At 44.4% G+C, this 17,490-nt stretch overlaps 1 protein-coding gene across 2 annotated transcripts in view; it reads right to left on the bottom strand.

Annotated features, from left to right (window-relative positions):
- Positions 1-17,490, bottom strand: part of COL6A3 (collagen type VI alpha 3 chain) — a 109,765-nt gene that overhangs the window by 34,362 nt on the left and 57,913 nt on the right. For both annotated transcript variants that reach the window (XM_084643470.1, XM_084643471.1), the window contains 14 exons: positions 16,673-17,272; positions 14,197-14,543; positions 13,370-13,448; positions 11,834-11,979; positions 9,883-9,975; positions 9,176-9,229; positions 7,985-8,056; positions 6,277-6,303; positions 6,108-6,152; positions 5,959-6,012; positions 5,161-5,223; positions 3,855-3,920; positions 3,091-3,144; positions 1,325-1,360 (listed from right to left, as the gene is read on the bottom strand). In XM_084643470.1, coding sequence (XP_084499596.1) covers positions 1,325-1,360; positions 3,091-3,144; positions 3,855-3,920; positions 5,161-5,223; positions 5,959-6,012; positions 6,108-6,152; positions 6,277-6,303; positions 7,985-8,056; positions 9,176-9,229; positions 9,883-9,975; positions 11,834-11,979; positions 13,370-13,448; positions 14,197-14,543; positions 16,673-17,272 — 1,736 coding nt within the window. The remainder of the gene's footprint in view (positions 1-1,324; positions 1,361-3,090; positions 3,145-3,854; positions 3,921-5,160; positions 5,224-5,958; positions 6,013-6,107; positions 6,153-6,276; positions 6,304-7,984; positions 8,057-9,175; positions 9,230-9,882; positions 9,976-11,833; positions 11,980-13,369; positions 13,449-14,196; positions 14,544-16,672; positions 17,273-17,490) is intronic.

Here is a 17,490-nt window from a genome sequence, read left to right as displayed (position 1 = left end):
AGGCACAATGAAAATTAACCCTTTAAGGCCAGTAAACCATGTGCATTAAGAGGTTCATTTCTCTTACTGATTCATATGTGTTTAAGTCCCATTACCATTAGTGTAACTGACTTACAAATGCGAAGGCCAATCCTGCAGTCCTTACTCAGGTAAATCTTGCAATGAAAGCACTGGAGTAAGATCTGCAGGGCTGGATTCCTGGGTTTACACTGCATAGTACAATAGGACAATTGATTCATAGATCTAAGGCCAGAGGGACCATTAGCTCATCCAGTCTGACCTCCTGTCTAACACAGGCCAGAGAATTTCACCCAGTTTACCCCAGTTATGTTAAACCATTGTAGGGTTATCATTTAATGACCTGAGCCTGCCAGGTGCTGAGCATTCTGAACTCCCTTTGCTTCAATGGAAGTTGAGGGCACTCGCTGTTTCTTAAGAGGGACTCAGCATCTTGTAGGATGGAGGACACAACACAGTGCAGTGCAGGCCCAGACAGTGCAGAAATTAATTTGTAATACACATGGGCACGTGCTAAATAAATAACTGCACAACATTCTTACGAAGCACAGGAGATCAGGAACCCGGGGCACTAGATTTTTGATTCCTAACACTTTATTTTTTCCTACATTAAAAGTAGTCAACATGCTTTGTTGGGTGTAATTGTGAGGCTCAGGTTTCCAATATGAAAACTCACGCTGAGAAATTCAACATTTGAATTTCACAAATAGTCACTTAAAATTTGCTCTTTCCATGAACATTTGGCTAATACATGTGTTCACAATAGTAACAAAAGCAGACAGGAGTGAGACCCTGGAGCTGAAATCAATGCCATTATTCTATTCAAGCAATGAATCCTGGGAAATTTTGTCAAGTATTCTCTCAGCTCTTTTCAGTCTCCTCTAATTGCTCACTGTCTCCTCCGCCAGTTTATGCTTCTCCTTTACTTTCAGAACACATGACCGGAGGGTAAGTCAACACTGGGGTTTGTTTCTTGCTCTTTTTAATATGAGATTGCTCCTTGTCCCCCACGCGTTGTGTCTGGTGACTGGACTGAAAGAGAGAGTAGAATAGGCCTGCACTTTGCAGATGTGGAGTCTAATCTCACAACGGCCACAGGATGGGAAGGAGCTGAGAAATGTGAGGAAGGGGGTAAGTTTGGGGGAGGTGTGGAAGAAAAGAAGAGAGAAACAAAACCCAAGTCTACTTCCAGCACTACTGTGCAAGTCACTCAGTCTGGAACACATCAACTCTGTACCACTTACACAGTCTGCAATGCAAACCGGCCACCTGTGCAACATTGCCACACAACACACTAGACACTTACTTTGGGTCCTGGGGGCCCTCTTCTTCCGAAACTACCCTGTGAATCAATAAATCACAACAAAACATGTTATGCCAAGCAACTGAATCTAATACTCACAGCTTGTGGTCTGTGGATTCCTCTAACCATGTACACAGCATGGAAGCAACAGAGAAGCAGAGAAAGGTGTCTCCAAAGAGCTCTGGCTTGCCAGCTGAAATAGCAACGACTGCCTTTTTGCCCTTTAAAAACGATGGGCCTTCTTCTGCTGTCTTTCACACCAACGTAAACTCCACAGACATCAACAGAGTTCCTCCAATGGCAATGAGATCAGAGCCTGACCTTAAACTCTAGGGAAAGGGTGGAAAAGCACAAGGCCTTTTCCCCCTGAGGTTTGTTTGGTATTTTTTAGTTCCCTCTTAGAGTTGTAAGGAAAATATGAAGTAAGGCACAGAACGAAGCAAGTTTTTTCTGTGAACAAGATTCCTCAGACATGAACTGGGTTTACCCCAGCTGAGGACCTGGTCCTAAATATTGCCGACTGTAATATCGGCAATGAAAATTCATGAAATACACACTTGTGAATCGGAAGAAGCACATTCACTATAACACGTGGCCTGGGGGCAATAGCAGACCCTCTATCAGTTGAGTCTGGGTGCATCTTAGTTACGCTTTCAGGGAGCTCTTTTGATCCCAAACATACAAATAAGGATCCCCACAAGCTCTTGAAAGCTCCGCTGAAGCATCTAAAAGGAGGTTGCAATTTTCTGAAGAGACGCACAAATGCACCTTGTGGTGTATGAGATTAGAATGGAGCCCAGAGAGTACAGAGATGTGTGCTGGTTCTGCAACTCAATATGGCCCTTTCAAAAAGGAATTCACTGCTGTGAACATGAGCCATGTCAAATATACCAGGTGCTCTGATGCAAACTACTAGCTAATAACACCATTCTGTCCCATGCAACAATATTCTTTCAGGTATACCATGCCATTAGGGCATAGCCCTCAGCTGGGAGCAAGATGGAGCTGTGAATTGGGGGAGAGATTTACTTGAATCTGCTCTCACACTGGTTTTACATTGGTATACCTCCCAGATCTTCTCTACAGTATAACCGAGAGCAGAATCAGGCCTCAGTTTTGAGAACTGTTCTGCACCCCATGTCCGCTCAGCAGTGCTATCAAGTTCTGACATACATGTTGTAGATCCAAGACACAGACACATGATACATGTCAAGTTGACTTTGTTTCAAAATTAGGTAATGATTTTTTGTTCTGATAGGTAACATTTTACTTCTCTTTGCATATTGACTGTCTAAATCAGAGAGAGATCTAATCTGCAACGTTATTATCCAACTTTCTCACAGTTTGGGATGTTCAGATTGGTGGATTTGAATTGGGCCCATGTCTAATAAAAATACAAGCCTAATTCTATAAAATAACTGCACTCTTTAAATATTATGTATAAGTCCTCTCTAAACAAATGAAAAAATGTATGTTTCAATCCTGAAATCTCTGCTCAGTCCTTACTCAGGCAAAACTCCCACTGAGTTGGCAGTGTGGGAGTTTTGATTCATTAAGGACAGAAAAGACAGCAGAATATGGCCTTTCATGATTAAGCAGCACTGATTGAAGTGACAGACCAATGTCTTTTTCATTTAGGTTCCATTGGTGTACTTTTACACCCTTTTTACACTTTTTTAATTGACCCTTCAAGATCGTTTTCATAGCACCAGATACTTCCTTGAGAGGGAGGGGTTGTCTACAATACCAGGATAACTAAGGATACTCACATCATTTCCAACTCCACCAGGGGAACCCGCCCCCCCATCTGGTCCAGGTTCTCCCTACGGTAAAAGAAAGACTGAGATAAGAGTCCTGAGATTTACTAGCAAGCAGAACACAGTTTAGCTCTCAAAAATTAAACATTCATACCAGCTATATTAGTGACTGATCCAAAGTCCTTCGAAGTTGATGGAAAATCTTTCTATTGACTCCAGTGGGCTTTGGATCATGCCCTTGACATACATCTTAGAGTTAGTCAGAACTCAGAATTCCCATTCTATAGGAAATTCCAATATTAAAAAAAAAATTAATTTCTTGCTCAACACAATTTTTGAAAAAAAAATCATTTCACACCGATTGAAGCATTGCATTTGGATAAAATCACAATGTTTCATTCCAATCTTGGAGTTTAAAAAATCTATATTAAAAATGAGAATGTATATTATATTATAATCCATTTTTATTATGGTATATTCCAATGTATAATAATATAAAAGAAATACATTTCTCAATGAAGAACAGGTTCAAAATGAAATTGCAACCATCTGCTCCAATAAGGCTTCATTTCAAATTGTTTTAAATCCAATTTTGCTAAACGTGACATGGTCCCACAGAAAGTTTCAATTTCAACAAAATGCCATTTTTCAGAAGGAAAATATGCCCTCTGAAAAATTTTGATCAGCTCTTCTAAATATAAATATTGTGTGCAATGTCCTATTTTCTTGCTTTATTTGTTCTATCATGCTTTAAAAAAAAAATCTCAATACTTTACCATTGGTCCAATTTCACCCTTTGAGCCTCTGGGTCCTCGCTGTGTGTTATCAAGTCCAGTCTCGCCCTGAAAGCAGCAGAAGCAATGAAACCCACTGGTGTAAGTGGGGCACTGAGGCAGACATCCCGCGCTGTAAAACAGTCCATCATATTTCAACATCCACGTTTCATTTTTTAACATACATCATATGAAATAGATCACAATGGTGGCTGGGGACATGAGACATCTTGCAAGAGTGGAATAAGAATGGGGAAAGGATTTCATATAATGAAGCCATGTTTCCAATAAGTAAATAAATGGCCAGTTTAACATAAGTCAACATCGAGAGGCAAGTGCTAGCCACTCGCTGATTCTGCCCAGGCAGCTACTACGTTGGGGCTTTCCTGTGCCCACACAGTAACTTACATAACAGGTATGATTCAGTATGATTGTGCCTTCGTATGGCAACTACTTTACCACCTTCACAGTACGTCTAGGTCTGTCTATTTAGATGACAGAGCGCCCGGATAGCTTACAGAGCGCCCAGATAGTTCAGTCGGTAGAGCATCAAACTTTTAATCTGAGGGTCCAGGGTTCAAGTCCCTATGCGAGCGAGTCTCACTTCAGGGGGAGGGCTAGCTCAGTGGTTTGAGCATTGACCTGCTAAACCCAGGGTTGTGAGTTCAATCTTTGAGGGGGCCATTTAGGGATGTGGGGCAAAAATGGGGTTTGGTTCTGCTTTGAGAAGGGGGTTGGACGAGATGACCTCCTGAGGTCCCTTCCAACCCTGATATTCTATGGTTCTATGACTCTTCTCATCAGCCATGTAATACAGCACTGGCCCATGTGTGCTTCTTATATTGCTCTGGCTCATCTCAGCATCACATTGTCAGACTGCACCTTTGGGTTTCAAAACAGGAACGTGTCTCACGTTTAATTACCAGGCAACCTGTACTGTTTACTTGCACATCTCATTGAGCCGCCATCCTCGGTAGGTTCAGTGGGTCACATTCTGGCAGGCTCCTGGAAATAGGCGTATTACTGACATGTATGTGACAATGGCCATTTGCCATGTGCCTGTCCTCTGGAAGTAGGGTAGCAGCGCAGCCAGCTCTTGTCCAGTCTGTACATTCCTAACACAGCCAGGGCCAGACCCTCAGCTGGTGACTCTAGGGGAGCTACAAGGCACCAAGGATCTAGCCCCCCATCAGCTGGAGTTCTGGGTGCAGCAGGAACGAAGAACCATCCTTGCAGGCTAATCCGTGCCGAGGGCAGAGTGGGGAGGCCTAGCCGGCGTAAATCTTTATAAAGACTAAAGTATAGTTACCGGATCACCTCGAAGCCCTCGGTCACCTCGTTCTCCTCTGTCTCCTTTTACGCCTTTATCACCCTTTCAGGAGATATACAGAAAATTAGAAACGCTGCAGAAAGGGCTCACACACCTGCCTATATGGGGTGGATTTACTCAGCACATCAACTGTGATCCTTCTCTGCTCTCTCAGGCGAAACTCCCGTAAGGATGAAGTGAGGAATGCAGGATCAAGCTGAGCCATGTGAATTTGACTCATGGAATAAAACATATCACTGCTGGGGAGAGTCCCTTTGGCTCTGGATTTGCCCACTGCTATTGGCTTTGGTACAAGTCTTAATGAATAAAAAGTATTCAGCCACTCATCAGAAAGGGAGCATATTGGCTTTGATCCTTAGCTACACACACAGCAGCCCTGCAGCTGGTATAGTTGGTCATGGGAGGATTTCCCCAGTGTAGGAGGTTCCCTGCTGCTGTACAGGTGATATAGTGGCTCCTATGGTCTCCAACTCCCTGCTGAGATAAGAGGTGTGGCAGGAGAAAGGGGGCATGCCCAGGGCTTCCCTCTGCCCCAGCAATCCCTAGCTGGTGTAACAATCCCTTGAGAATACAGGGAGCTGATGTAACTTAGAGCAGCCTTCAGGCTGCTCTTATACCATGGGACCAGACTGTTGCACGTCCAGCCTAGGATGAGAAGAGCAAAAAGTGGCTTAAACCCAATCCCTCCCAAATTGTGTGGTGTGTCCCTCAACCCCAGCCAAGCACTGGGGTCACTGAGTGTAACCGTTCTGGAACAGTGTATATAATAAAACATACCCTTCTGCCGGCACTGCCTCGGTCCCCAGAAGCGCCTGGTAGGCCTCTCTCACCCTGCCAAAGACAAACGCGTTAGCAGAATTTCTGCTGCTTTAGGGGGAATAGCACCGTGGCAGCTCATTAAGAGAGAGCTCATTAAAATGACTTACTTCTTCTCCATCTATGCCATCCAGGCCGATTTCTCCCAGTTCGCCCTACAGAATAATAAAAGAAGCATGGTACAAATGATTAAATGTACACATAGGTGAAAAGAGGAAATATTTCACACACATGCGTGCTACCCGTCGCTGTCGTTATGTTTGTAACACGCTCACGTACCTTTTCTCCTGGGAATCCGCGGGAGCCCTGAAGATAACAAAAAATAGATGGTTACTCTCCCCTAGAGACTTCCCACAGAGATTGCAGCTAGGGAGAGATGGGGCACTCAAACCAGGGTCATAAACCTCCCCCACTCAAAGTGAGAAGGGGAGGCAGCCAGGTTATCTGCGTCCTTATAGCCTTTCAGCTGGCATCAGTGGGAGCTGGACAGTACTTAATTTGTGCCAGGGCTGAGCTCCGGTGCCTCTGGGCTTGGCAGTTGATAGCCCCGGTGCCTCTGGGCTTGGCAGTTCATAGCCCCGGCTCCTCTGGGCTTGGTGTGTCAATTATGAAAGTAAACAAATTTCTTGAGCCCCGGCACCTCTTTCATTACAAGTTAAGCACCAGAGCTGGACTGTGCGCTAAGTCAGCAGATAAGCATGAAGAGTTTGGAAAAAAATCTACTACGGGAGCCAGCCGCCCTATTTCGTCCAACAGCTGTTTTCTAAGGAACTTTTCCAAGTGTGAGGAGAGCTGAGGACGGATTGAGCCTGAAGTGAGGGGCAACATGTAGCTGAACCGCCCTGTGAAGGAATTTTACAACCCTCTCTCTGCCGCCTTTGACAGAGTTCTCCCTTCCACCCAGCAGCTCCCCTGACCAGCAAGTAGTGGGTGGCAGAGGGTGGACATCCAAGAGTCCGCCCACTCTCCAACCCCTCCCCACCCCACTCAATCACCACAGGGAGCATCTGGAAAACGGGGTGCAATCCACACTGGACCCAAGATCTGGGTAGGTCTCAGTCTAGCAGGGACTTTGGAGTGCAGCTTTTACTGCCCTTTCCTCATCTTACTTTGCTGAGTAAGACAAGGGCACAATCTAGCCCATAAAGTGGCGTTCAGAAATTGGGCCCCCTCCCCCATTCTCATGATGCATCACAAAGTAATGTCTATATTAGCCAGTGGCCTCAATAAATAGTTTACTCCTTAAACAAATCCCCTTCTCCTCAACCTAATGACCTCATGTCTGATCCCTTTTCTGAGCCACAATACATTTGTATCCAAAGGATGTTCCAGACTGGATATTTTTCTAAGAGAGACGTTCTAGCACTCTCACAAGATTTGGGTTTGATACAGGGATCCCTGGGAGAAATTCTCTGGCATGTGACAGAATGGTCCCTTCTGGCCTCAGAATCTATGAATATTTATAATAAAAATTGCAAATCTCCCCAAGTTCTTGCTTTTTCTTGTCCCTTTTTCTGAGCCATTCAATATATCCATTTAAAACAATTATTCAATATATCCATTTAAAACAATAGTCATCTTCTCACTTTGCTCTCTGCCTCCCAATTGCAGTTTCCCTCCCACACATAATCCCAGCCCTGAGCCAGCATTCACACATGGTGATGGTGTCAAGAAAATCAATCTCCTCTCTTCTCTCTCCCCTATGGTCCAGCTGCAAAGGCTCCCAATGATAACATTATTTTTGTCTGCAGACTGGGTGATATTGGGTTTAAGCACTTTGCATGGTGTTGTCCCTTCACATTACAATGCTATGAAATACTGCTACTGTGACATATGTTCAAGGCACCATATTTCTGTCTTATGGAAATAGCCCTTTCCTAGTTTTGCATAAGATCCTCAGCTGGGGGAATAAGCTGTAATGGAGCTACACCGCTTGACACCTACCTAGGATGCGGCTGTATTCTCTAGAGAGTCATTAAAAACATACCTTAATTCCTCTCTGACCAGGACAACCTTGGAATCCTTGAGTTCCATTGACACCTGGCGGACCCCGTTCACCCTAATGTAGGAATGGAGCAATTAGTAATGGTCTACGATACACCCTACTTGCCCTAACTTTTTGTATTTACACACTTGGATTGTGGTTTTACTGTACCAGAAACTGAAGATGCCTATAAGGGCTGGGCATGTTTACATGATACAATCTAACAGTACTTTCAGAGGTCAGCAACTGACAGGGGCAGGCAGCTGCAGTGTGAGTTTCCTCACAGCGTCCTGCCAATGACCCTGGTCACGACCTGTGGGGGCCAACCCTAGTCTTAGGAAGCAATTGAAAGAGAATATCTTCTTGCTAAATTGTCTCTAGCCTCTCAAATACAGAATTGTGTTACGAGGTTCTCCTAAAAGAAAATGGATTCTGGATGGCTCGGTAATGAGATCCTGCCCTTAACTATTCAGACACAACTCCCATGGCACATAGTATCTGAGAGCAGAATTTGGCTTCTCTCTATTATGTTGCTAGATGGATGAGAAAAGCCAGTTGGCCTCCATCTCACCATCTGGTGCTGTGCATCACGGGCTGTTTATTTCCTAGTTTATGTATGACTGCAGGGTGAAGTAACTGTTCAGAGGTTATAATGTTAATGAGGAGAAATTAAAATCATGGGACTTATTGTCTTCACCATCACTGTTACTGTCTGATATCACAAAGGCTGGACTGAAAAGGGCAGCACAATCACTCCACATTTCTTCCAGTCAGCATCGATTAGTTTGGGGTACTCCCCTAGCTGCACACAGGCAGGGTGTTTGCTCTGTTTGTTTGGCTTTCTATGTAACTCGGCTGTGGCCAAAGCTACTCTGCCCTGAGTAAGGGGTGGCAAACAGGTGTGTGCTCCACCCTTGGAGTGGCCCAGAGACTGAAAGGCACACCCTTCCCCAGCTTCCCCTAGCTTCTAACACCTTTCCACACCCCATTGTGAGTCAGGCCAACTACTCAGGCTAGCGACTAGTGGGGGCTGGAAGCAGGGCACCTCCCATTCCCCGCCCTACAATCACAGGAGGGGATGTTGGGCGCAAAGTCCCAGCTCCCCACCACCACCACAGCCAGAAACAATCTGAGCAATGTCAAGAGCCCCCTTCATTCCCCCCTGAGGCAATATAGCTCTAGGCAGTTACTTACGGGTCCACCTTCATCGCCTGGATAGCCTCTGTAGCCGTTCTCACCTGAAACACCCTAAAAAACAATGCATATCAGTTGATTTTCCACATAATATCTGAGGTTTCCTTGCTACAATCCATGCTTCCCCTTTAAGCCCCTGTTCAAAATATCCCTGGATTTAATACAGAGCAGTTGTTTGGGTCATATAATCTATAAAGAAACTAGTTAAATTAAATAATCTGATTACGACTTCCACAGACCCTCAAACTGTGCAGATAGCTAGTCTATGCAACCACATGTTTTCTATCACTATGATTCTTCATTTTCCCGACACTGTCCCATCCAATTGCTACACCTACTGGTCATGTCTTGTCTTAAATTAGATTGTAAACGCTATGGGGCAGGCTCTGTCTCCTGCCGTGTTTGTACAGCACCCAGCACAGTCAGGTTCTGACCCTGACTGGAGACACTAGATGGAACTGCATTAAGAAGAAATTCTGAATGAATACCATTACTATAGAACATGAAGCCCTACAATTTCATTAGTGTTGCTTTAGATGATTGTCTCTAAAATTCAACCCTCCTCTTGAATCGTAATGCAGGATGCTGGAGTGAGTGAGTGCTCCATTTATATTTCTTTATTAGGGGAAAGGTCTGAAAGCTGGAGAGGATTTCTGTGAAATGTGAACCTAAGCTTGGATAGTTCAAAACTAGATGCAGTAACATACCTTTGGTCCAATGGTACCTGGCATTCCTCTATCTCCCCGCTGCCCAGAACACTTGCATGGCACTCGGCAGCATACTTTTTCTGCAATGTTGTCCTATAATGAAAGAAAGCTGTTAAAAACTCATGCAGGAGATGAACTCCCAAAGCAACATTCATCCTTGAGTGCGGGGTGAGGTACAGGTCTGCAGGAAGAGTAATTTAGTACATGAAGGAGCTAAGGTTTATCCCCCAATCCTGCAGCGAAAGCTACACAAGTTCAGGAGTCTATCCACATTGAGCAAGGTTTCATTGCAGGGTAAGGACCTGGATATTAGTGGATTTTAGCAAAATGTTCACTACAGCCTCAGAAACAGAGCCAGACAAGGATGGAGAAAAAATATTCACCAGGATTTTAGACACTTTTAAATGGAATTTTGCCTACACTATATTTGCAACCATTTCTAGCTGCTCTTCCCAAACGTCCATGCGAGCAAAGATGTGTGTACACACATGTTCATGGAAAGTGAATGCCAGACTCCCAGCAAACTTCTTTTCAGGCAGAAATGGAAGTAATTCACACAGGCTAGGTCACATAATCGGGGAAAAGAGGATCTAAATTCACCCCTGGGCAGAGGGCCAATGCAAGGACTTGAGTCAGAGTTGAGTGGAGCATTGGCCTTGATATGCCCCAGTTTCACCCAGAAACAATACCATATGATTTAAGGTGATCAATCTCAATGCTGAAATGTCGAATCATGAGCATGGAATGCTCCAATGAATCCTCACAGCGAGCATTCCGCAGGCTGAAAGTCATTGGTACAAAATAATTTCGAAGAGCAGACAAATTCATAAAATGTACTCTAGTTTTGGGTACCAAGTATCAGTGTTAGTCTGTATCCACAAAAACAACGAGGAGTCCGGTGGCACCTTAAAGACTAACAGATTTATTTGGGCATAAGCTTTCGTGGAGTCATGCATCTGAAGAAGTGGGTTTTTTACCCATGAAAGCTTATGCCCATATAAACCTGTTAGTCTTTAAGGTGCCACCGGACTCCTCATTAGTTTTGGGTAGTTCATTAGCAGGAAACCAGTAAAAAAATTCAGCAAGTAAATTGTTTGTCACTGAGGTCTCACCTATCTCTATTCAGCCTTTTACTAGGAAAATTCATTCAAATTGAATTGCACAGAGGTAGACTGAAAACTAGCTCAAATGCCACAAGCCAAAGGGTAATGTTAAACAACTATGTAGTGGTTTGGGGACAAAGTGTCCAGTGGAGGTAACACAAGGATCAGTGTGAAATCTGGTCTTATTTAACATTTTAATTAAGGATCTGGACGAGGAAGGTCATAAAACTGGCAGCCGATACTAAACTGGGGGCAACTGCAAATGCCAATGAAGATAGAAAATCATTGCAAAGAGCCCTAGAGAGATTACATAGATGGGTGTAAAATAATAAAATTGCAAGCTAGTTCATTATCAAAAATATTACTGAAAGGCAGCTATCCACTCAGGGGAAGAAACCTAGAAAGCAGCGCTGCTAAAGAGATTTAATGAGACACAGAATAAGAGCAAGGTAGCCACAAGTTTGTAGTGCGATAAGGCAGCAAGACTAATGCAAATGGCATATAGAGAGATCTAACTTCTTGGAACAGGGAAATAATAGTCCAGTTCTATGGCATCGCATCTGGAGTACTGGGTTGAATCCTCAGGTAGTATAAACTGGCATAGCTCCTCTGAAATCAATAGAGCAGCACCAGTTCACACAAGAAAGTCAGGATTTAATTTTATTCACTGCAGCATCCACAAAAATACACAAAAGAGTTTATAGGGCTAGATGCACAGCTCATGTAAATCAGCAGAGCTCCATGGATGGAGGATTTCCACCAGCCAAAGATCCGGCCAGAGTCTTTGTAAAAGTTTCTGCTTTGTAAAGTTTCTGCTCTATACAAGCTGTTGGCTCAAAGTTACTTACAAGTTGTTCTGCCAGTTCGAAATCTAAATCCAGCAGATTTACTCTGAGAGGCCTGTTATACGTGAACCCACGTCCAAACTCTAACTGCATCACATCCTCAAAATTTGGCGTTCTCTCCAGCCCCACAAAGATGAGCGCCTTTATACCTGAAGGATTGGAACAGAATGCATTTCTGTGAAAGCACCAGCAAGATTTGGAAGCATGCATATTGTAAAATCTAACTATGGATTGTTCCTGTCTGTCTAACTGGAAATCTAAAGAAAATATTGGCACATGTTTATTAACTTGAATGATTTTAGGGGACTGGATAATGCAAGGGATTAACGATCCATCCGCCTCTCTCTGGGTTTGAAAGTCATCCCGTTTAGGTGCCAGTAGGTAGTGGATGGGCTACACACACAGCGTTTCACCTCTAGGTCACCAGCTTGACTCCAATTTGCTTCATTTAATGGCTGAAACACCTGGTGGCTGGGCATTTGTCCTTATAAAGCTACTCGGCCCAATGGGGACAGGTGGCCAGATGACCAAAATTGTCCTCATGGGGTTAGATTCCAGGTGGCCCCATACCAGGGTGGTGCAGTAGGGAGGGAGCGAGGAATTGCACGGATCTTGTGTGGGCTGCAGACGATTGGGTCAGATTTGCAGCTTCTGCGCTCAGGGCTGTCCCAAGATGCTCCCGCTAGGAGCACTGTGCCCAGAAGGGGGCAGGAAGGAGAGAGAACCATGGTCAGCCGTGAGAGCGTGCTGGGCCTATGCTGCACTCTCTAAAGGGGTGTAGCAGTTTGTACTGCCCGCAGTGCACCAGGAGGCAGAATGTTTCCAGTGACAGTGCTGAGTTGCTCCTTAACAGTACAATCTAGCCTGTATATAATTCCAGGTGCAAAGAGCAAAGGCAGAGGGTCCCGTCCTGCCAGCTCTTTGCCTCTGGAACTTGCCCTGCAGCTAATGGGAGTTCTGTGTACAGAGGGCTTGCAGAATCAGTCCACGACTGAGTGTGGACGCTGAACTCCCATCTCATTCCTTTATCTGGTCCCTTCAGACCCTATCAGCAGCACAGGGCGGGGCTTGCACGGCCATTGCCAGTGCTGGACCTGCTCTGTACCTGAAGGATTCCATTTCCCGTCCTGCGCTGTCATCACTTTGGATGAAACAGATCAGCATCCCAGGAATCCTCAGCCGTCACAGGTCACAAGTGATCAGTTAATGTAAGCTGACTAAGAGCTGTGTGGATCCTGGATTGAACTCCACCCCTGTGCCCCAAATTCTGAGACATTCAGATTCAGATCTGAGGCTGTCAGCATGGGCTTGCCTCTGCCAGTGATATACCATACACAGAGTCTCGGTCAGTGTAACGCCTCCATAGCATTATTCAAAGGGGAAGAGGATTAAAAACAGCAAGCGTGTGTGGAATTCAGCTTAATACTGACCTCACCATTCACAGAGTCATCAAAAAGCTGAGTGCACCTCTTTTATTAGAAGCCATGAGCAAAATGAAGCAAAATGAAAAGTAAGTGTCCTGGCACTCTAACAGAATACCTTCTCTTTGCAGCGCGACTGATGCAGCCTCCAACTGGGCCATTCCAGCATCTACGCCATCAGTTAGGTGAATTACCACCTGGGAAGGAAACAATTCAAGTCAGGCCTCAATTGGGAAACACAGCCACATACAGCGATACAGTGAAATGTTTGGCCAGATTCTCAGCTGGTGTCCATTTTGCTTTGTTCCATTGCCTTCAATGGAATGATACAGATTTACACCACACTATTCAGAGCCGATCTTGCAATAACGTACTTTCCTCAGGTGCACATTTTGTCTGAGGTCACTCAGACTAGCTGATCCTACTGGTCCCTCCTGCCCTTCAAATATATGGATTTTTGGCTTGACGTGCCGGATCATGTTACTCGGATGTACATTTTCCAGTTAGTAATAGCTACAGCTCAGTATATGGCCCAAATCGGCATTCACAAACATTCGCCTGAGCGATACTCAACAGTGTTGTTCCTGTACAATATATTTTAAAATGACACTTTAGAGCAGCAAGACAATATGGTTAAGATACTCTAATAAGGATGCTTTGTTTATTAATTTCCCTGCATCCATTAAACTAAAATATATACAGCAATATTCCAAGGGAAGAAATAATGGGGAAAACCCAGACATCTAGGGATCTTTGCTTTTCAGTGTCAGGAAATCTTTCATGCTCGCAACATTTCAGTGGGGCAATTTCCTACCTGGTGTAAACTGGCAGAGCTAAGTTCACTTCTATGGAGTTGTGCTTGTTTAAACCAGTAGAGAATCTTGCCCAGTGTGTTTCTGTTTCCAAGAACATAGAAAAACTTCTATGAGGAGAACCGAGACTTACTTTCACGCTGTCGGCAGGAGCTGTTCTAAATTTGTCCTGGTAAGATCTCAGCGTCTGTGGCGTCAGAACATATGGACCACGGTTGCGCATGTCTTGGAACTTCTCAAACAATTCTGGCTGGTACTCGGAAAAGTCAAATCCTTCAATGGCTCCAGTTGGTGTTTGCGCCATGATTGCCACTCGCACAGTTGGCTGCTGGTTGCCAGTACAGCTGATCCTCTGCATCTGGGTAATTCGTTTCAGAATGATCTCTACCTTGGACTCCAATGCTCTCTGAGAATTAAATATATTTTGCCCGGGTCCAACATCTGAGACATCAAACCCAAGTATCACATCCAGTTTGCATTCTGGGGAGGAAAAATGTGTAGAGTCATTCAGACACAGAGTAAGCAGTGGGGGGAAGTTATTTCACTAGGAGGGTGGTGAAGCACTGGAATGGGTTACCTAGGGTGGTGGTGGAATCTCCTTCCTTAGATATTTTTAAGATCAGGCTTGACAAAGCCCTGGCTGGGATGATTTAATTGGGGATTTGTCCTGCTTTGAGCAGGGGTTTGGACTAGATGACCTCCTGAGGTCTCTTCCAAACCTAATCTTCTATGATTCTTCTATGATTCTATAATTGCTTCAGAACAGAGCAGGTACCAAACTCTGTTTATTTTTTTAAAATTGAGTCGCTACTTATCCATCTGTTGAATATTATCTGAATCCTAGATTGTGAGCTCTTTGGGCAAGCGACAATCTTTGTGCTATTTGTTTGGACAACAGCAAGTACAATTAGGCCTTGATTCTGGTTTGGATCCCTAACTACTACTTATAATAATAACAATGAATAAAAAGTGGTTATATTGGGGAAAAGGCCTATGTTTTTCTCAGTGTAGCTATTGTTTAGAATTTGACTTAATCTATTAAAAAACAAATAGGAAATGAATCCGCTAATAAATAAATGTGTCATAGATTGCATGGGGAAATATCTTGTTTTGCCTCTGTGAAAGCCTGTCCATCCTTTAATAGTGGGCAAGTGTTTTCTCCTTTCATTTGTTACAATTTCCCATTTGTCGTCCAAAACTAGAGTTTCATTTTATCTTGATTTGCACAGCATTACAAGTCTTGCATTATTTTAGGAGAGAATTAGTACAAAGATTTAATATGAGACGCAAAAAGTCGAGTGGTTTAAGCAGGGCATTGGGAGCCAGGACTCCTGGGTTCTATTCCCAGTTTAGTGGCCAAACAGTTTTGTATCATTTGGCGTGGCAGGTAGACTCTGTTAGCTACAGTTTTATCATCTGTGCTTTATCTACTTCACAGGAATGTTGTGAGCCGTAATCGATCTCTGTGAAGTGTTTTGAGATCCTTTGATGAAAAATGCAATGATCAGTGCAAAATGTTATTCTTATCTGTATCATGGGCATGTCTAACTTTTCCCCAGCGGGGACCACATCTTAATAGAGAGATCATCACACAGTCTTCCCTCCCCTCCCAGTCCATCCACAGGACCCCTACCAGTCTGGATCCCCTTTCCATTCATGCAAGAATCCTGCAGAAACACCAGGTTCACCCTCCTTATTGCCAGCTTCTTCTGCATGCATCCTGGCATGTCTGCAGCCGTGCAATCAGCTGGAAATGAGGAGGAGCAAGCATCATGTGACCTGGGCTATCTACAGAATGACCCACTAGTTGTATGGTACTTTCTTTTGTGGATGTCTGGAGCCAAACAAAGTCCATCATTCTGAGGATGGACCAATGAAATAGATCCTACAATATGACAATGTGCCCTGAAAGTTAAGGGCAGACCATGACAAAAGGGGTAAATCTCACTAATCTTCTCCCCACAATCCTTAATCCTCCAACGTATATAGTTATACCCAGTTCTGGTTTAAAGGCAAAATCCACGGTGAGGCCACCTGTCAAGCTGGAATTCACTGGCATAACATGCATACTAATCTTGGGCAGTTAGTTTTCAGTTTATCACTTAGTAAGCCTTTGGTCGTGAAAACTAATTAAGACAGTACAAAGGAGCTAGTCAGATCAGATAACACTTAAATCCACAGGGCAATATTAGATCATTTAGTAACTGTTTTGTTTGAGGTGGAGATACTATCGTTGTCAACACATGATCAACCAACCCTGAGTGCAGGGGACTGGACTAGATGACCTCTCGAGGTCCCTAGGAATGCCTGTTGGGATTGTTATTTGACACATATTGCAGTATCACCCCACGTGTTCTAGGCGCTCCAGAGATGCATAGGAAGGCATGGTTTTAGTGCCAAAGAGCTTCCCACCTAGGGAAGAGTTTACAGGCGAGGGCCGAGACCATGCAGAGCTGAGCCCACTCACTAGAATGTGCAAGATCCAGGCTTAAGAAAGCCTGGCAACAGGAATACAACAATGCTCTTGGAGGAGTCTGTTTAAAGCAAACCAAGTGCTCCAAGAGGAGAACTATACACGGAAATAATATTTTTACCACAGGGGTACTTGCCTCGGGATTCACTCACTCCGGGGCACAGTTGCTCTTCCATAACAGCATCGAGAGTAATCAACACTTGTTCGTTCAGTTCCGACAGTTCCTGGGCTGTCGCCACCCTGAAAGCAGTGGCACTGTCACTGGACAGCTTGCTCACCTCATCCAGGTCGATGTTTTTCACGCCAACGGCAAACACCTTGACCCCTGCGTTTGTCAGGGCCAAGGCTGCTGTCTGTCCCTCGTCCAAAGGCTCGCCTCCGGTCACAATAAAAGCAACTTGAGGGACCCTGTCCTCCCCCCTGCTCCCAGCCTCTTTCACAAAGTGCTTTGCCTGGATGTGTTTGATGCCTTCTCCTGTATTAGCCACTCTGCCCCCTCTATAGACTACTCTGTTGATAGCACGTAAGATCTGGTCTTTGGTGGTATAGTCCTTGAGAAAAAATTCATCCGTCACGTCAGAGTTGTACTGGGCCAATCCCACTTTAATGGATTTATCCTCTGAATAGAGAGCATCGATTATGGAATATACAAATTGGATAACTTGCTGGAAGTTCTCTCTCCCTAAATTGATGGAGCTGTCCAGCAAAAACACGATGTCGACTTCCTTTTTACCATCTGAAACAGTTAAAAAGAAGGTGGGTATTAAATGCTTTGTGGCACCCAGAATATTGTCTCAAACAATAGAGGGAAACGGACCATTCTTAAATTGTCGGCAAAGGCGACGTGCTGCGCGTAGAAATAATTCTGCGTTTCCTTTAGAAAAATGTCTTGCCTTGGAAAATACAGTGAGCAGTAAGACTACAGCTAATTCAGAATGAGTCAGGGAAGGCCAA

The sequence above is a fragment of the Lepidochelys olivacea genome (assembly GCF_965140295.1).
Source record: "Lepidochelys olivacea isolate rLepOli2 genome assembly, chromosome: 11".
Taxonomy (NCBI): Eukaryota; Metazoa; Chordata; order Testudines; family Cheloniidae; genus Lepidochelys; species Lepidochelys olivacea.
This window is presented reverse-complemented; position numbering and strand designations above follow the sequence as displayed.